Source organism: Pongo pygmaeus, chromosome 1, assembly GCF_028885625.2.
Source record: "Pongo pygmaeus isolate AG05252 chromosome 1, NHGRI_mPonPyg2-v2.0_pri, whole genome shotgun sequence".
Taxonomy (NCBI): Eukaryota; Metazoa; Chordata; class Mammalia; order Primates; family Hominidae; genus Pongo; species Pongo pygmaeus.
Genome location: NC_072373.2, coordinates 73210563 through 73231504, shown reverse-complemented (window position 1 = coordinate 73231504; position 20942 = coordinate 73210563). Strand labels below are relative to the sequence as shown.

General features: G+C 36.4%; 1 protein-coding gene across 1 annotated transcript in view; it reads left to right on the top strand.

Annotated features, from left to right (window-relative positions):
• Positions 1 to 20942, top strand: part of PAPPA2 (pappalysin 2) — a 405697-nt gene that overhangs the window by 257814 nt on the left and 126941 nt on the right. Inside the window, exons 10-12 of the mRNA XM_054455365.1 lie at positions 338 to 429; positions 3958 to 4151; positions 5820 to 5966. Coding sequence (XP_054311340.1) covers positions 338 to 429; positions 3958 to 4151; positions 5820 to 5966 — 433 coding nt within the window. The remainder of the gene's footprint in view (positions 1 to 337; positions 430 to 3957; positions 4152 to 5819; positions 5967 to 20942) is intronic.

Below are 20942 nucleotides of genomic sequence, written 5' to 3'. Positions count from 1 at the left end.
AGGGCTGGCAGGGCTTTTCTAAGCTTAAGACCCTCTCCCAGAAACATCATCAGGACCCTCATGGATCTCCTAGATGTTTCTGAGCCATGAGCTACTTAACTTCCAGGAATTCCCACAACCCACTGTACATGCCAACCACCAATCATTGCTTAAATTGTATCTACTTTATATATCCATATGTTTCTATTTGCTGTAAAAGCATTCTTCTAGCTCCTACTTTTTTCCCACTTGCACTTTTTAATGTATACTGAGAAATTGTAAGAATTTTAAACGATGGTAGCTAAACAAGAAAATTTTTTTGTGTGTGTTATATATGCATATATATTTTACCCTCTAGGAGCCTGGGAGAAGAGTGTGATGATGGAGACCTTGTGAGCGGAGATGGCTGCTCCAAGGTGTGTGAGCTGGAGGAAGGTTTCAACTGTGTAGGTAAGTTCAAGAGTTCCAGTCTAAGAATGTGTCCTACTTTTAGAGGTGTATTATTTTGTGAGTTCTTGATATCCTGTAACATCTAGCTTAGTGATAATAATAATAACATTTGATGTGTCCCTTGCATGCCAGGCATGACTTGTTTCACAGATATTATCTCAGTCAATCCTTAGAATAACTGTGGGGAAGCCAAAGTGAGGCACAGAGCTTAAATAACTTGATTTCATTTATGCAGCTAGAAGTGGTAAAGTCAGCATTTGAACTAAGGAAGTACAGCTCTAGAATCTGCGTGGTAAACCGTTAGGTTACACTGCTTCCTAGCTTAATGTTACCAGGGATTTCTCTTGGATCCTCCAGGGTAACACCAATATGTCAGGTAAGTAGCACGATCATATGGACTCTACATACAAATTAGGGTAAGGAAACATTCTAGGCCAAAGCGAATGCAAGACATATTTTGGTGACTGCGTGTGATAGATTCAATCATGAAGAATAAAAGAGGATCCTAACATATTTTAGCCTTGAAGAATCACTGGTAAAAATGTTAACTTTGACTCCAGAGTATAAGGTGCTTTTAACTCTAGACTCTTGCCACTCCAGGGAGGCAGTCTACAACACTTTTCCAATTCTGATTAAAGCTATCATCCACAGGTTTCTTAGATGCAGATTATTTTCCATTGTCATCTGCATAGATTGCAATGATTTGGTGGAGCATAACCACACATTGAAGTTTTTAAAATAGCAGTGCATTTAAAAATATTTTAACATCTTGAAATCTTAAGATAAAGTAGAATGTGATTACAATTATGTATAATTTATTAAGGTGTTAAGTACTATACAGAATATACAAATGTCCCTGCTCTCCAGAGCCAGACCTGAATCATAGAATGTTGGTTGTCCTCTCTCCATAAATTCATCCATCCATCCATTTGAAAAAGGCCCATTGTGTGCTATATGTTCAGTGGTACCATGTATTCTGTGCTTGTTGTGCACCATGAGTCTGATAGAGTCCCTGATCCTTTCATGAGTACAAGTTTAGCAGTGACTTAGAGTACAGCTTCTCTGTCTTACAGAAATGCCTCCTACCAAAGCATGACAGATGAGTTTCTAGCTTTTGCTTACCTAACTCTAGCCATGAAGAATGAACCTTGAAACAGACCATTCTGTTTACAAGTGGCCTTATCTGTTGTAAAATTTTTTCCCTTTTTTCCAGTTCGAAAACTGAGGCTCAGAACATTTTAATGACTCATCCAAGGGCATACAGTGAAATCTTTGCAGAGCCAGTCCTAGAACTCAGCTTTCCTCATGCTTAATCAAGTGCATTTTCCCTGCTATGAAACTACAGAGGATATATATTTTTTTCTGTTTTATTTGACTACCATTCAGATATTTGAAATACCTCTCCATTATTCTCATTTCCAATCCAAACATCCCCTCATGTGATTAGGTTTCCAGACCCTTTCTTATTTACCCCAAACTGGCATGCTTCATGTGGTCAATGCCCAGAAGGGAATCCAATACTCCAGATGTGGTCTGGCTATGCAGAATACATCGAACCGATTACCTCCCTCTTCTGTACACAAGTATTTGTTAACACAACCTCTGTTAGCATTATTTCTTTTTGGTAGCCACATAGTGGTCTCATATTAAATACAATATATATCCTCCAAACACTGAACTTTCCTCAGTGCAGCTCAAGTCTTATTTAACCTAAGAGCAGACCTTATTTTGTGTCTATCACATTTGATCTCATAAAATTTGGCTATTTCCTTCAACCCCAGTAAGACTATATTTAAATTGTTTTAACTATACAGGGTAAGGTTAAAATGATATATTCCAGCATTAGACATTTTTTCAGTGAGTCATAAGTTCATCATATGCTAAGCACATAGTTATATTCCATTATTTCTCAAAATATCAGGTTTGAAGGAACCATTGTAAAATATATTTTTAAAGTATTCAGATGAATTTGAAAGAAACATAAACAAAAATTTTAAGTCCGTGCTCAAAAAAATACAGACAAGAGGCAAGAAGAGTAGTTACTGGGTTATAAGAAGAAAAACAAAACAAAACTATACACACATGTAAAGAGAGAGAGAGAGAGAAAGAGAATCATCATGGGAAAGTCATTCCAAAAGCACATACATTGGCTTTGGAGAGTGCTTTGAGTAGGTTTGATGAAATGCATGAGTTGAAAGCCCAAAATAGACTTTCAACCAAGTCCTGTGGACAGTGGCTTATATCTGGCAAGTAGAAATAGATTTATCACAGAAGGGTCTTAGAGGAAATTGTTAAGAGAATAATTAATAACTATATATTGATGGACAGCTGACAAATTACTGGAACAGCCCTGTGGTATTGCTGTGAAGAATTGAACATGAAAAAAAGGAAATAGTAACAGTAAATTTTAGTAATGCTCTTATTGAATATATACCTAGGTGTTGTTATTTTGAATCTTAATCTTATTTTCATGTCCTATTTTTAAATAGAAAATGGAAATTTGAATGTGCCATTAATATTAATTGTCTCATATTTTGGTAAAAAATGCAACAGAACTTAAATGGCTTTGTAGGTGTTTCTCAGCTATCTACATTTGAAGGCAGTGTGTCTATGTATCTATAAAGAGTCAGTGCTATTCACTTACTAGAAGTTATCGTATGAGCAAGAATGGAACTTGTCCAGTGCATACCAGCTGGCTTTACAACCCCAATATATTTTCTTAGATATTCATCTATCACCTGTTTGCTTTTGAAGACAGCCCCTCTGTCTTAGTTTGAGGCAGTGTTCAGTGAGCTGCTGAATCTGCATTCTGGCTCTTGGATTTAAGCCTGACTCAAATTAATGCTCTATTGCTTACCATTCGAGGGTCCTCTACGAAGTCACATAAAATCACTGAGACTCAGGCTTCCTATCATAAAAGAAACAAAATACACACCTCACAGGGCTGTCCTAAGACTAAAAAAAAAATTAATAACATATGTAAGCCTCAAAAGCCTGGAGCCTATATTCTCCAGTGTAATAGCAGTCACGCAGTTGAAGAAACACAATTAAGCAACAAAAAGTGATTGAGAACAAACCCCCGTGATACTTTAATATTTCAAAAACTATGAAAAAGATTCAAATATGTAATACATGATAGGATTTATTTAGATTCCTTTCTTCTTTTACCTATCTTATATCTCTAGTTTCCCCCAAATATCTTACTCAACTATTACTTAAAATTTCTTTCCACACCCAGCCTACAGCTGCTTTTTTTCTCCCTGTTCTTTCTCCCCTGATCTCAACCGTTTCTGTACTTTTATAATGTAGATGGTTTCTACCTTTCTCCCAGTGAGAAAAAATCCTTCTTCTTTAGGGATGTGTGGGATGTATGTGTATGTGTATGTTTGAGGTAGGATTAGACTGGCAGGCAATTGCAGAATTCTCTTCAGTGGGCTGGAGAAGAAATGTTGTGGACATTCCCATGTTCATTTTTTTCATGACATTTATGAAAACACTCTTTCTGTGTCACACAATATTTCTTGGCAGGAGAGCCAAGCCTTTGCTACATGTATGAGGGAGATGGCATATGTGAACCTTTTGAGAGAAAAACCAGCATTGTAGACTGTGGCATCTACACTCCCAAAGGATACTTGGATCAGTGGGCTACCCAGGCTTACTCCTCTCATGAAGACAAGAAGAAGTGTCCTGTTTCCTTGGTAACTGGAGAACCTCATTCCCTGGTAAGTTAAGCCAGATGAATTGAGTCAAGGCTGCGCAAAATTGTAAAGTGATTCCGCCTATGCTTACACTTGGGGTCTGTGTTTGGATAATTAAAAGAAGAAAAAGAAGGAGTTAGAAGCCCTGGGGAACATTACTGGATCTGCCAGCATTGCTATTACAATTACATGATGTTGGACAAGTCACTTAACCTCTCTGGGTCCCAACGTTCTCACCTGGAAAAATGGGTATAGTAACACCTTTTGCACTGTTTCAGTGGTTTACTACAATGATCAAATAAGCTTTAAAATATGTATTAAAGATCAAAGTATAAATTGATTTAAAGAAGTTTTACTATTGAAGAAACCCTAGAGTTTTTGATATAAGTAAATCCTTGGGTACATAATTTTTTCCTGAATATCCACCTAAATAGATAGAAGATCCTCTGACAGATCTAAAATGCTATACCAATGACATCTATGAGATATAGTTGAAGACTGAAAAGAGGATTAAAGGCTCACGACTCTTGGGACCTATTCTAGATGCTTCTATTATGAAATAATCTCTTCCATTTATTAGAATAGGCAATACAGTCCTTTCACAAAAGTGAGATTTAGGCCTCTAGGTATTTCAGGCCAGAATGAAATAATAGGATTTTATACTTGAGAAGACATCTTGGAAGAGATTGAGGAGCCAGCTAAGGTTGATGCTCCAGTTCAAGGATTTCAGCAAGGACCCAGGGTCTCCTAGATTCCAGCTCTTTCATCCTTGGGCACAGCCTTCTTCCTCCTGCTCAAAACATGGCTGCAGTTCTCCTAGGCGTGAAGTCAGCATTTCAAGGAAGGAGGGGGCAGGCCAAAGGGAAATAGGTGCATGCCATCTCAGTCTTTCCCTTTTTATTGAGAAAATGATGGCTTTTCTGGAAGTTCCACCCGCCTCTTACTGGTCAGATCCAGGCCACTTCATCACCTTTAGTTGTAAGGAACCCTAAGGAGATGAGCATTTGTAACCAGATACACTGTCGCCTTGAACAAAATTGGAGTTTATTAATAAAAAAGTAAGGGGAAATAGATACCGGTCGGCAACTAGCCATTTCTGCCACACTCTCTCAGCCTAAATTCTAGCATCTTGCTCTTTCAAGTCCTGGCATCCGATGACAGGAAGCCAGGGAAGTTGGGAGATTCTGAGGTAATGACCGCTGTCTGAAGTGGCTTTTAGTCTAGTCTGTCTGTCTTCCCTAAGTGAAGTGGGAGAAATTTCCTGGGGTTTTATTTCTCCGTCTCCTTTACTTAGCTGAATCCTCAGTGGTTCCCCAACTCAGTAGCCTCGCTTTTGGGGCCAGTGGATGCTGCCTGGTAAGGGCTTCATCATCACCCCAGACAGACTTCCCTGGCTGTTCCTGGGGCAGTTACCTGAAATATGCCAGGACTATTTGTAACCACCCAGTGGGTAAGACCGCTGGGCTGATGATAAATGAGAATTGTTGTGTTTTCTACCCTTGTAAGTTATATCTTGATGTTAAAGAGAGCACTGAGAAATTCTTCAATGTTGAAAAAAGTTTTCTGCCAATAATGTGATCATTAGGCATTCAGAAAGAGAGAACAACTTTGCTTTGAGCTGGAGAGTTTCATTGTCCTTACTTATATCTTCACACTCCACACTTCAAATTGTTGGTTGAAATTGTATTTCAGATTTGCACATCATACCATCCAGATTTACCCAACCACCGTCCCCTAACTGGCTGGTTTCCCTGTGTTGCCAGTGAAAATGAAACTCAGGATGACAGGAGTGAGCAGCCAGAAGGTAGCCTGAAGAAAGAGGATGAGGTTTGGCTCAAAGTAAGTGGCCCAAATGCTTCTTTTGTGCATGTGAAAGGTGTAAGCATGTGTGTGTGTGTGTGTGTGTGTGTAAATGGTGCATTTGGATGACCTGTCAGAAAATTTTCTTTTGTTATCTCAAAGTGTTAATATTTTGAGTTTATTTTCACCTCTCTGAATTGTGGACTTCTTTCTGTTAATACATGAGTAATCAGTTTATCAAAGTGTAACATACACACAGAAAAGTGCAAAAATCAGAAATGCATAGCTCAATGAATTTTTGCAAAGTGAACATCCTTTCTAGTCACAACATAGATCAAGAAATAGGACATTCACATCACTGCCCCCCCACCAGGCTCTCTCATGTCCCTTCTTAGTTATTACACCACTGAGGTGGATACTATTTCTGTTTCTATCATCATAGATTAGTTTTGTCTGTTTTTGAAATTTATAGGAAAACACTTTACAGTATGTACTCTTTGCAACTGATTCTTTCTTATTTGGCATTATATTTGTGGGATTCATTCATGCTGCTTCACTTAGCAGTAGTGTTCATTTTCATTGTGGTATAAGCATTGCAATGTATGAATACACCACCATATATTTAACCATTCTAATATTGATGAATATTTGGATTATTTCTGGTTTTTCTCTATTATGCTATTACAAGTCATTCTGCTATAAGCATTTCTGTACATTTTTGTGGTGAATGTGTATAAACAGATGGGTATATTTGGAACTGCTAGATCACAAGTAGGCCAGCTTTGGTAAATAATCCCAAATAATTTTCCACAGTGGTTGTACTAATTTATACTCCCACCAGATGTTTTGAGTGTTTCAAATGTTTCACATTTTCATCAACATTTGGTATTTTAAGTCTCCATTTTAATGTTTTGTTGGATATGTAAAGGTATTGCCCTGTGGTTTCAATTTGTATTTGCATGATGACTAATGAGATTGGGAGGCTTTCATATGTATATCAGCTATTTGTACATATTTCTTAAGGGCATAATCAAGTCTTTTGTTCAATTTTCCATTGAGTTGTCTGTCATTTTCTTCATAATTTATATTATTTCATCATAATTGTATGCCTATTAATTCTTTTTCAGTAATATGCTCTTTCATATCTTCCAACACTATGGCTAACTTTTCTTGCTCTTAAACACATCTTTAGACGAATTCAAGTTCTTTTTTTTTTTTTTTTTTGAGAGGCAGGGTCTCGCTCTGTTTTCCAGGCTGGAATACAATGGTGCCATCATAGCTTACTATAGCCTTGAACTCCTGGGCTCAAGAGATCCTCCCACCTCAGCCTCCCAAGTAGCTAGGACAACAGTTGCTTGCCACTACACCCAGCTAATTTTTAAATTTTATGTAGAGATGGAGTCTAGAAAAGGCACCAACTCCTGCCAGTATCTAACATCAAACTCAAGTTAACCAAAGCCTCTTCTTTAAACCTGAGCAAAGGTGATAATCAAAGTAAACTACTTTCATGAGACACAGGGGAAAGCTTGTATTCACTTAATAATTTTGCCTTTACCTAAATTAATATAACTTATTATAGTCCCTGATACCAAATAATTTAAATGTTTAGCTACCGGTGAGCTTCCTTTCCTATCATTTTCAAAACTAGGCTGGGCTTATGACCTTTTTGTTTAAAGCATTGCTAATTCTTTATGTTTTATTTTGCCTCTAAAATGTAAAACTGTTCAGTCCCCCCAGGCCCAAAGACAATCATGGAAGAGGTGGGTGTGTAAGATTCTAAGGACCAGATTTTGAGAGATAAAATTAATTGAGACCCTCCAAATCAAAGACAGGCACATAGATGCGTAAACAAAATGCTTGTGTTTTGTATAACTAATTACTGCAAGCCAAGATTATAGCAACTCAACACACATAAGTCAGTTTTATAACCTTATTTTTTGACTTTTAGTTTTGACTCTTATATTGCTTAAAAGAGGTTTAAGAGCTAATAAGTGTCTGCCCACCTTCATCCCTGGGTGGTCTAAAACAATTAATTAGCTATAAGTCTTTTAACTTTAAGTCCCTTGACCATAAGGATCCCACCAAAGGACATAATGGACCCGGGGCAGATAGCACACCACTCTGGCATCAGGGTGAGACAAGAGGAAAGCTTGGCTATTGATACTATTTCTGTAGTGCCTTGACAAAAAGGGGAAATGTAAACTGAAAAAAAAAATCCATAGCCCCTCTACAGACTGAGTAGATCCCCCACTTGGCCAAAGGGAATCCCCTCCAAACGCTAAAAAATCTAATTCAAGCCTGATGAGAAATAAAGGGTCAGACACACCTCACTATGCTCCCAACCCCTAATGTTTAAGCCAGGATCAGAGGCCATTCCAAATTATAAAAATAAAGTATTGCCCTTTCCTACACACACAAAAAACATTTTTTCTCTTCAATCGGGAGACTTAGCCTTACTGGGAGAAAATAAAAAAGGATACCTTGAGGATCAATTACAACCAAAATGGAAGGGCCCCTATCAGGTATTATTAAACACGCTCACCATATTAAACTTTTATTTATTTATTTATTTATTTTTTAATGTTATAATTTTTTTTAATTTCAATAGCTTTTGGGGTACAAGTGGTTTTGGTTACATGAATGAATTATATAGTGGTGAATTCTGAGATTTTAATGCACCTGTCACCCGAGTAGTGTATGTTTTACCCAATATGTAGTTTCTTGTTCCATACCTCCTTCCCACTCCGTGCCTTCTGAGTCTCCAAAGTCCATTATGTCACTCTGTATGCATTTGCGTACTCATAGCTTAGCTCCCACTTACAGGTGAGTACATATGGTATTTGGTTTTCCATTCTTGAGTTACTTCACCAGGAATAATGGCCTCAGTTACATCCAAGTTGCTGCAAAAGGCATTATTTCATTCTTTTTATGGCTGAATAGTATTTCATGGTGTATATATACCACATTTTCTTTATCTACTCATTGGTCAATGGGCACTCAGGCTGGTTCCATATCTTTGCAATTCAGGACATAGGCATGGGCAAGGACTTCGTGTCTAAAATACCAAAAGCAATGGCAACAAAAGCCAAAATTGACAAATGGGATCTAATTAAACTAAAGAGCTTCTGCACAGCAAAGGAAACTACCATCAGAGTGAACAGGGAGCCTACAAAATGGGAGAAAATTTTCACAACCTACTCATCTGACAAAGGGCTAATATCCAGAATCTACAATGAACTCCAACAAATTTACAAGAAAAAAACAAACAACCCCATCAAAAAGTGGGTGAAGGACATGAACAGACACTTCTCAAAAGAAGACATTTATGCAGCCAAAAAACACATGAAACAATGCTCACCATCACTGGCCATCAGAGAAATGCAAATCAAAACCACAATGAGATACCATCTCACACCAGTTAGAATGGCAATCATTAAAAAGTCAGGAAACAACAGGTGCTGGAGAGGATGTGGAGAAATAGGAACACTTTTACACTGTTGGTGGGACTGTAAACTAGTTCAACCCTTGTGGAAGTCAGTGTGGCGATTCCTCAGGGATCTAGAACTAGAAATTCCATTTGACCCAGCCATCCCATTACTGGGTATATACCCAAAGGACTATAAATCATGCTGCTATAAAGACACATGCACACGTATGTTTATTGCGGCATTATTCACAATAACAAAGACTTGGAACTAACCCAAATGTGCAACAATGATAGACTGGATTAAGAAAATGTGGCACATATACACCATGGAATACTATGCAGCCATAAAAAATGATGAGTTCATGTCCTTTGTAGGGACATGGATGAAATTGGAAGTCATCATTCTCAGTAAACTATCGCAAGAACAAAAAACCAAACACCGCATATTCTCACTCATAGGTGGGAATTGAACAATGAGAACACATGGACACAGGAAGGGGAACATCACATATTAAACTTTTAAAAGATAACTACTTGGGTACACCTCTCCAGAATAAAACCTGGTTTTTTTTATGAGTCACAGGCACCATAACCTACATCTGGGGAAGAAGCCATGACCTACCTCTGTAAACCTTTGAAAGACCTCTGCTACCTATTTAAAATAACACACGGCCAAAAGTAATAACGTGATACTGTGGATGGGAATAGGAGCATTAATTATTTTCTTCTTGATTATAATGTTTCTTTTCTATTGCTTTGGCCAACTACCTTCTCCTAGAAAACACCTCTTGTATCCTTGTTGGGTGTAGAGACTCTTCTAAGGACCTACTAGACACCGTGTTGGCACTATTAATCCTGTTTGCTCTCTCAATTAACCTAATCCAATGTGGGTGGAAGTAAAACTTTATAATAAATATTTCAAAAATTATAGCGTCAGGGAATCATCTTTGTGATTACTAAATTTGTCATCAGCATTTCCAGAACAGCAAATTCCACCTTCTGGCCTATCCAGAAAAATCTCATGGCCATCTCCCCAGACCTCCTGACTAATCACTTCAATCTCAAAGTACCCAGACCTCTACTTGTTAGGTGAAACTCTGCCTCACTTAATGGATTCCACCTAAACCGCCTGCCACTATGACCTAGACCTGGAAAGTTGGCTATCTTTACCTCCAGTGCACTAATAATTCTATCTTTAGTACCTACTGTTGTGTTAATGACACAAAAACAAAAGTTTCCCTTCAATGCTGTAATCTAACTCTAGTTGCCAAGTTCCCAAGGTCGCAGCAAGGTAAATGGGATTCCACTTCTGTGCGAAAAATCTGTTTATAGGCCTTCTCCTGAATCAAAACACACAGGGGAAAAGCAACTGCCTAACTGGGGAAGGTGGAAGCACAGCCCCCTTCTAAAGAACAAGGATAGTTTAACCACCCCTACTGGAGCAGGGGAGAAATATCTCTACAGATGCAATGTGGCTGCAAAGGGTAGACATCACACCTTGTGGGGCCTCTGTGCTCCAACTGGGCTCGTTTTTGTTTGTGGTCATGAGTGGGAAACAGTCATATCTCATAACCATTCCCGACTCCCTGGGGAGCCACGTGTTCTTTCAGGCATAGCTTTCCCTTATATATCAAAAAGGTGAAATGGGTGAATATACATTGGCCACCCTTACCCCTGTGGGGATCACTGTGTATAACCCCTTAAGACCCAGGAATACCAGAAATAAATGAGCAATAAGGTTGATTCTGGCAGGAATTGGCGCAGCAATAAGACTAGCGGACCCCTGGGATGGCTTGGCCTACCATGAGTTAGCCCTAAAATGCTTGACTCAAACCCTACAATCATTAGCCGCCAACACAGATTAGGCATTAAAGAGAATTCAAAAATTCCTAGACTCTTGGGCAAATATAATACTTGATAACAAACTAGTGCTGGATTATTTAGTAGCTAAACAAGGCAAGTCTATGCAGTTATTAATAAAATCTTCTATACATATATTAATATTAACATATTAATTAATTAATATTAATAACTTTAAACAGGTTGAGATTAACCTTTAAAAAATCTATGAACAAACTACCTGATAACATAAATACAGTGAGGGTACTGGCCCCAACTGTATTTGGTTGACTATCAAAAATGTTCTCCCAAGTCTTACCTGGTTCTTAACCTCTCCTAGGACTTTTATTATAAAAGTTAATAATAGCTTTCTTGTTATTACTAATTTTTGTCCTTTGCTAATTTAACCTCTTTCTTTTTTTTTTTTTTTTGTTTGAGATGGAATCTTGCTCTTGCTCTGTCGCCTGGGCTGGAGTGCAATGGCGCGATCTTGGCTCACTGCAACCTCTGCCTCTCGGGTTCAGAGAGGTGGTTCTCCTGCCTCAGCCTCCCGAGTAGCTGGAATTACAGGTGCTCGCCATTATGCCCGGCTAATTTTTGTATTTTTAGTAGAGATGGGGTTTCACCACATTAGTCAGGCTGGTTTCAAACTCCTGACCTCAGGTCATCCGCCTGCCTCGGCCTCCCAAAATGCTGGGATAACAGGCATGAGCCACTGCACCTAGCCTTAATCGAACCTCTTAAGAAAGTTTGTGTCTTCCAGATTACAACAATTCCTTCCTTCTTTTTTTTTTTTTTTTTTTTTTTGAAATGGAGTCTTGCTCTGTCACCCAGGCTGGAGTGCAGTGGCACAATCTCAGCTCACTGCAAACTCCGCCTCCCAGGTTCACTCCATTCTCCTGCCTCAGCCTCCCGAGTGGCTGTACTACAGGCACCCGCCACCACGCCCGGCTAATTTTTTGTATTTTTAGTAGAGACGGGGTTTCACCGTGTTAGCCAGGATGGTCTCGATCTCCTGACCTCGTGATCCGCCCGCCTCGGCCTCCCAAAGTGCTGAGATTACAGGTGTGAGCCACCACGCCCGGCCACAACAATTCCATATAAAAATGATAGCAGCACAAGGCTTCCAACCTATCCCATCTTCTGACTCAAAAAATAAAAACACCCTCCCTTTAGGCCCCTTAGGCCAGCTATCCAAAGATTTTTATTCCCCCAGTGCTAGGCAGAAAGCAAAGTAAAATTAGCAGAAAGCACTCAGAGAAGATAGACCTCCACCCTTCTGCAGCCCCCTTAGGATTAAGGAGGAGTATCTAATATCTGAGATAGGGATAAGGTAGAAGATCAGTAGGACTTGTTTTGTAAGCATTGGTCAGGGCCCTGCTAATTAGAGCAGGATCTGGTTGAAACAGGCTACAGTGAAGAAGCCAGCCAAAACCAGCAGATGGCAATAAAAGTGACCTCTAGTTGCCCTCACTGCTCATTAGCATAAACACACTTCCAGCAGCACCATGGCAGTTTATAAATGCCATGGCAGCACGCTATGGCAATGACCCAAAAGTTACCCTATATAGTTCTGAAAACTCCTTGCCCCTTTTCCAGGAAGTTCTGAATAGCCCATCTCTTAATTAGCATATAATTAAAAGTAGGTATAAATATGACTGCCAAAAGCTCCTAGGCTACTACTCTAAGCACACTGTCTATGGGGTAGCCTTGCTATGAGAGTAGCGGTACCTCTGCTGCCTCTTCATAAAAGCTGCTGTCTAACACCACTGGCTCACCTTCAGGTTCTTTCCTGGGCAAAGCCAAAACCTCTCCTTGGCTAAGCCCCAGTTTGGGGGCTTGCCTGCCCTGCATCAGTTTTCTGAGAAAGTGGAGTTGAATTTTATCTAATGCTTTTTCTGCATCTATTGAGATGATATTTTTTCTCTCTTTGTTCTGTTACTATATTAACTCACATTAAAAAAATTTTTTAATGTTAAACCAACCTAAGATATTTGGAAAACCAATAGCCAATCACATAGTTTTGAATTCTATTTGAGAATATGTTGTTGGTTTTTCATCTACATTCATTAGAGTTTGGCCCTAACTTTCTTTATTTTACTATCTTGTCAAGTTTTATGATCAAAGCTAAATAAATAAGTTTCTTAAATAAGTTTCTTTTTGCTCCATTTCTCAGCTCTATGGAATATTTTGTGTAAGGTTGGTGTTAATTTTTTGAGGATTCATCAGTGAAACTATCTGAGCCTGGAGTTTTCTTTGAGGAAAAAAATACAATTATGGATTAAAGTTTTAAAACAAATGTAGAGAAATTTAGGTTTTCTACTTATCTTAAGTCAATTTTAATAAGTTGGGTTTTTCAAATAATTTGTCCCTTAAAAAATCTGAAATATCAAATTAAGTTTTTCATAATATTCTGCTATTTTCTTTGTCATGTTTCTACAGAATATAGGATATTTTTCACTCATGCTATTATTAATTTGTGGCTTGTCTCTTTTGTTTTTACTGCTCAGTCTTGCTAGAGGGTTATCATTTTCATTAACCTTTTATTAATCTTTTTATATGACCAACTGAAGACATATATGATCTTATTTTTCATTATTTCCTTTATGTTTGCATTAACTTGTTCTTTTTCTAGTAACTTGAGGTGATGCATAGGTAATTGATTTTTGTCCTCTCTGTTTTTAAATTTTATACATTAAGGCCATAAATTTCCTTTTAAACATGACTTCAGCTACATTTCGTAAGTTTTCACATCTTATTTCTGTTACCATTCAATTCAAACCAATTTTCTTGTTTTCATTGTGATTTCTTTTTTTACTCCTGAGTTATTTACAAGTGTGCTGTTTAACTTGAAAACATATGTGGATTCGGGGTTACTTTTTTTAAAAAAAAACATAGCTAGAGTCTTCTGTGGTCAAAAGTATATTCTATATTTCAATTCTTTGAAATTTGTTGAGCCTTGAATTATGGATCAGTCTATGGTCAATATTGGTAAGTATTACATGTACTTTGAAAGGAATGTGTGGTCTGCAATTGTTGGATAAAGCATTCCATGTATTTAAAATGTCATGTTTGTCCATTGTGTTGTTGAAATTTCCTATACTATATATATTTTGTATATATTGATTTTTCCCAATATTTTGTGTACTGTTTCCATCGGGTACTGAGAGACATGTATTATATTCCTCCAAAAAAATCTTGGATTTGTATGTTTCTCTTTTAGTTTTGTCATTTTTGGACATTTAGAGGCTATCTTATTAAATGTGAAGGCAGTCTTTACTTTGCCTAGTAGTGTGAAACCACAAAATGACTATGCAAGTTGAAACCTGCAACCTTAATAATCAATGGGAAAAATTACAATTACTTCATGATATCTAAAAGGTTTTTTTTTTCAACATTAAATGCTCTCTTATTTTTAGTTATAAGTATGTAGAAAATGGAAAAAACTAGTGAAACTAATATTTAGTTCACTAGAATTTGAAACAGAAACATGAAGAAATAAAGTGTTTCCTTTTTTGTGAAAAAACAAAAAACAAAACTTACGAAGAATATTTTAAACATTGTTTGGCTTTTCCTCATTATATGACTTACATTACAAAGCAAGCAGTTCTTCTGTGTGTTGATGAATTGTCATGTTTCTTGTGAAGTTTGAATCCACTTCCAGCATTTTATCCTTTGCACTTTCAATGTTATGAAATATCTCTGAGAGTTCCTTTAACATAAGTTTTTTTCTTGACATTACTTCTGGGACAGCTTCTTCCTTTTTGTCACAACTTATTTTTTCATTTATATCGATAATTTCACTTTCACTGACTTTCTCTGGCTGTATTCCCAGAGTCTTTTTAATGGCAGTAGAGTCAACATTCCCAGAGCCAGCTATTTCTTTTATAACTCCATTTATCTTTGATTCAAATTTCACTTCCCAGCATTATCATTTTTCATTTATTTGCTACATGTTCATCCTTTTTAGCCAATTCCCTCTTTTGATTATCCATTTCTGTAAAGTGTCATTTATCACTAGGAGACAAAATGGTAACATAAGTATACACTTTTTAGTTTCTGTGTGAATGAAATAACAGATACCCAGTGACCAGTCAGTGACAGACTTTGAACGAAATGATGTGATTGGTCACCCATCATTATTCACATTTGTTATTCACATGGTGATTTTTGGATTGAAGGACCAATAATGAAGTTGGTACTTTATATAGTTAAAATTAATATATTGTGCAGACTGAAATACAAATCATGTTCTTGGGAGACTGGTTTTAGTTAGCTAAATTGTTATAACTGATATTCATCCATATGGGAACTGTGTAAACTGGAAACTGTCAGTATATAATTTTAGAATTTTTGTATCTTTTAGGTGAATTATCTCTTTTAAAACTAACTTTAAAAGCCCTCTAGCAATACTTCTTGCTTTACCATAACCTTACTGTAGCCATACCTATACTGAATAACATTTTATATTTGTGTATTGTGTCTTCTTTCATCCTATTACTTTTAACTTTTCTTTGTAATCATATTTAATATGCTTAGTTTGTTATCAACATATTATATATATATAGCAATCTAAAATTCTCTGTTTTCTAGTTGGATAACTTAGTACAATTACATTTAATGTAATTAAGAATGTTTAATTTTAAACTTACCAACTTACCGTTTCTTATTCATTTGTTCTATATGCTCCTTATTTGTCTCTTTCTTGCTTTTTTTTAAATATGTAGTTTGATTATGTGATTTCTCATTCTATTAGTTTGTTAGTGTGTTAGTCAGGGTTCTCCAGAGAGAAACAGTAGGATGTATCTACATATAAATAGATAATAAGAGGGTATTCATCAGGGGAATGGCTCGCACAATTATGGAGGGTAATTGGTTCACACAATTAAGTCTCATAATAGGCCCTCGGCAAGCGGGAGACCTGGGATGCTGGTAGCATGACTCATTCCAAGTCCAAAAGCCTCAGAACCAGGGAAGCCAATGGCATAATTCTGTCTGAGGCCAAAGGCTCAGGAGCCCCCAAGAAGCTGCTGGTACAAGTCCCAGAGTCCAAAGGCTTAAGAACCCAGAGTTCTGATGCCCAAGGGGAAAGAGAAAGAGTTTCCTGCTCTGGAAGAGGAAGAAAGAAAAGTCTCCCCTTCTTTCATCTGTTTGTTCCATCTGGGCTCCCAGCTGATTAGATGGCACTCATCCACACTGAGGGTGGATCTTCCTTTCTCAGTCTACTGACTCACATGACAGTCTCCTCCAGAAACACCATACAAACACACCCAGAAATAATGCTTTACCAGCCATTGAGGCATCCCTCAATCCAGTCAAGTTGATATTTAAAATTTACCATCACAGTGAGCTATACTTTTACTTTCTAAGTGGTTAGTCTTGAGGTTGCAACATGCATTCTAACTTGTTGAGTCTGGTATAAATTAGTACTCTCACAATTTTATAATGAATAAGAATACCTTAGAATGCTTTTCCTCCATTTATTGCCTTCTGCATTTTTAAAGTAAAATGAATTTAAATTCCCTAATATTTACCCCCTCCAGTGCTCTTTAATCCTTTCTACATTTCTATGCTTCCATTATTTTTGTTTAGCTTGAGGAAATTCACTTTTATTATTTCTTTTAATGTGGGCCTGCTGGCAATGAGTTCTTTCAGTTTTTGTGTGGCTAAAATATTTTCATTTGGCATTCATTTTCAAATGATATCTTTGGTACAAAATTCTAGGTAGCCAGTTGTTTTCTTTTATCCTTTGGAAGATGTTATCCCGTTATCTTTTCACTTCCATATTTTGGAGAGTTAGCTGTACATCTGATATACATTTCTTTGAAGGCCATGTCTTTTATTCCCTGGTGCTTTTAATATATTCTCTCTGTCTTTTGTCTTCAACAGTCTTTTTATGATGTTCCAGGGCCTACCTGTCTTTGCATATGTCTGGTTTGTCAAGCTTCTCCAATCTGTGGCTTAGTGTCTTCGTTTCAAAAAAATTTTTTTCAGGTATTCCTTCTGCTCATTCACTTTTTTTTTCTTGGTTGCCAAATATATATACATTACACCTTTTTTTGTGTATCTTTTTAACTTTTCTGTTCTTCTGTTTGTTATTCCCTTCTTTTTCATGCTGTAGTCTGATTATTTTACACTGAGCTATCTTCTGTTTCAATAATCCCAAATTTTGCTCAATATAATCAGCAGTTAAACTATTTATTAAATACTTAGTTTTGTTATTGTATTTTTAACTTTAGAATGCCTATTCAATTTTTCCTATATATTCTTTGTGAAATTCTTCATCTTACAGTCTATTTAAAAACATATTAACTACATCATTTTTAAGTCTGCATCTGATAACACCAATATCTTGATGGAGGGGTCTGTTTAGGTTGACTTTAAAACATTGTATTTATTTGGGTGTTTCTACTATTATACTAATAATGTTTTAAGTGAATATCAAACACAATAAATTGTAGAGGCTCTGGCTAATATCTTCCTTTCAAGATTTTTTTTTTTGGACATGTGGTAAGATTTGGGAAAGATCACTTTAATTCAATAAGTAATTAAGATAGCTGTGCTTTGTGAGCCTTTATACATTTTCTTTTTTTTTTTTTTTAGTTTTTTCTTTCTTCTAAGGCCTGTCTCTTCAGGGGTCTCAACTAAAAGCTTGGATTAGGACCTCCACATTGACAGTCTTTGAAGTACAATTTCTATTTCATCAGCAGTGTGTCTGCTAAAAACTCTTCTTAGTTTTTTGGCCTTTCTGTTGCCAATTTCTATTTGGCTTTTTATACTGTTATTTTGCATTGCTTAGGATTTGAAGAATACCTCAAAGGCTAAAGTAGCACAGAATATTAGGTTCCCTTCAATGTGTTTTTTTAATATTATTATTAGACTTTTAAGTCCTGACTACTTGGTTGCTCTCAAATGCTTTTAAACTTTTTTGTATACTTAATTCATGTTTTATGATTGTTCTTGCCAGGACAGTTTGTTGTATTACACGCTACTCTAAAATAGCTGAAAATAGAAATCTCCAGCTGGAATTGCTTTAATATATGTCAGTTAGCTACATCTTACATTTCAGGTGTGTACCTTGTTTTAGTCTGCCTTCTGATGCTATAACAGAATACCACAAACTGGTTAGTTTATAAAGAAAATAAGTTTGTTTGGCTCATAGTTCTGGAGACTAAGAAGTCTAAGAGCATGATGCTGGCATCTGCTCAACATTGGGTGAAAGCCTTCTTGCTGCATCAAAACATGGTACCAGCGTAGTAGGGCAAAAGAGAGCATGTGAGACAGAGCTCACTTTTATATAAAAGCCACTCCTATGATAACTGAACCACTCCCATGATAATGGCGTTAATCTATTCATGACAGCAGAGTCCTCATGACCCAATTGCCTTTGAAGGGCTCTGTCTCTTGACACAGTGCAAGCAAATTTCCAAGACATGAACTTTCGTGGACTACATTTAAGCTATAGCATACCCAGTTCATACTAAAATTCATCCAGGAGTAATAGTCTTTGTATTAGAAAAAATTATTAATATAATTGAAAGTTCAGTTAATATATAAGACCTGTTAAGAAAATTTAGTCTTCACAAATCAATACAACACCAAATAATTTAGAAAGTGATTTTTAAAGATAAGGTGGTGAGGTTTTTTTTAAACCTTTCAGAGAAATATAGGATTTCTGACTCTTTATTCTTCCTTTCAGTACACTTTAATCTTGATTTGATACACAAATATGATTAGTATGCAGTAATTCAGAGACAAATTTACTACAAGTGAGAAACAATGATAGTGGAAAACATTAGTCTTGAAAATATCTTCCCAAAATCTTTCATTGACTAAAATCTTACTTGCCCAAAAAAATTTCTATCATTTTAGTCTACATTTACTGAAATAATACTCTTAGTTTTTCTTTTCTTCTAATCTTGAGCCAATAGAACAAACGTGTAAGAATTTTCTTAAATATAATAAAATGTAGAGTCTTTTTTATTTACATAATAAGCACATTTTATAGCCATTTATGGTTTACAAAGTACATTCTCATGCACTATTTGTATTTGATCCCTACTACAGCCTTGTGAGTTTGGCAAGGTAGGTGTTTTCCAATTTTACAGGTGAGTAAAATAAGAATCAAAGGCCCAAAGTGCTTTTTCTACATCATTCAAGAATAAAATAATAAATCTGACGCTCATATTTATGCCTCTTGATTCTAATCCCATGTTTATCCATCTATACTATGTTGCCTCCTTCAATCAGCATTCACTAAGCACCTATAATATGCCAAAACCAGAATTAAGCACTGGTGACAGACAGAAACATAGCACGAGCAAGAAAACAAATTAAAACATATGTTGGATTGTAAGGAAAGGCTTCCTATCTTCTTTTGCTGTGTTTCTTCTAAATTCTTGAAAGACCGTGTATCTATTAATCTAGTTCACAGGATTTATTAAATACACATTGTCAACTCTGAGGAAGAAACAGAAGGCATAATTCTTCCCAGAAAGTCCTTTGTATCTAAGTAATATAGACAACAAATGAAGCAATTTGAGAAGCAGATACTCAATAAGTACTTGTTGTTTTGTTTCATAGGGAGCCCGTCAACATATGCAAAATCATATGTTCATGTTTATTTTCGTGGCTCCTCTACAATGTCTGCAATTTGGAATGGTCTCGTTCAGGCTGGACTGGTTAGCAGTCCCAACAGCAACCACCACATGCTCACAGTGTCTTCCACATCAGTTATAAATTACAGACTACTGCCAGGAAACCCTTGCTACATAAAGCCCAAAGCCTGTTAACCATAATTTCCTCTCTTCCTTTGTTTGGGTTCGACTATCCAAACACTGACTGTGAATCTTCAACAGAAAACGCAATACCTGTTTAATTGATTGGATTTCAAAGTTGAAAATCCCTAACACTAGGCATCAAAGAAGAAACGCATTGATTGAAATTTACTCTATTACTGATATTTTATTATTAATTCTCATACAAATTCTTACTAGAGATACAATTTTTCTCATTCTAAAAATGATTATCTTAAAATTCAGAGATGTTAAGCACTGGCTAGTAGAGCTACAGATAGGATTAAAATTGAAATCCAGTTTGTGGAAAAACTCATGGTCCTTTCTGTCTATACCAGGGTTTTGGAAACATTTTCTATAAAGAAAGCAGATAAAAAAATACTTTAGGGTTTATGGGCCATTCAGTCTGTGTCACAACTACTTAACTACTACTTCCGTTAGCGTGAACATAGCCATAGTCAATATGTAAATGAACAAGCATAACTATATCTCAACAAAATTATATTTATGAACTCTGAAGTTTGAATTTCATATAATTTTCATATTATTCATGTTTAAAGTTTTTTTAACCATTCAAAAATGCAAAAACTATTATTAGCTCACAGGCTGTACAAAAACAGGCAGTGGGTCATATTTGGCTTGTGGACAATAGTGTGCTAATCTCTATTCTATATCATGTTTCCAGTAAATATTAAAGATATTTACGAGCGTTTGCTTTATTTCCACACCATGACAACATTCACTTTTAATTCTACTTAGTAGACAATGTCTCATATGAACAATATATTGTGATATGGAGGGATCCAAAGATGAATGAATTACCATCTTCACCCTTAAGGTACATACATAGCAGTGGACACGTTTACAAAAATATGGTAGAAGACATAAAGTTGTAAGTCATGTGCTACAGATACAGTAAAGTGAAAAATAGACTTGAAAGAACCTGGTAACTCA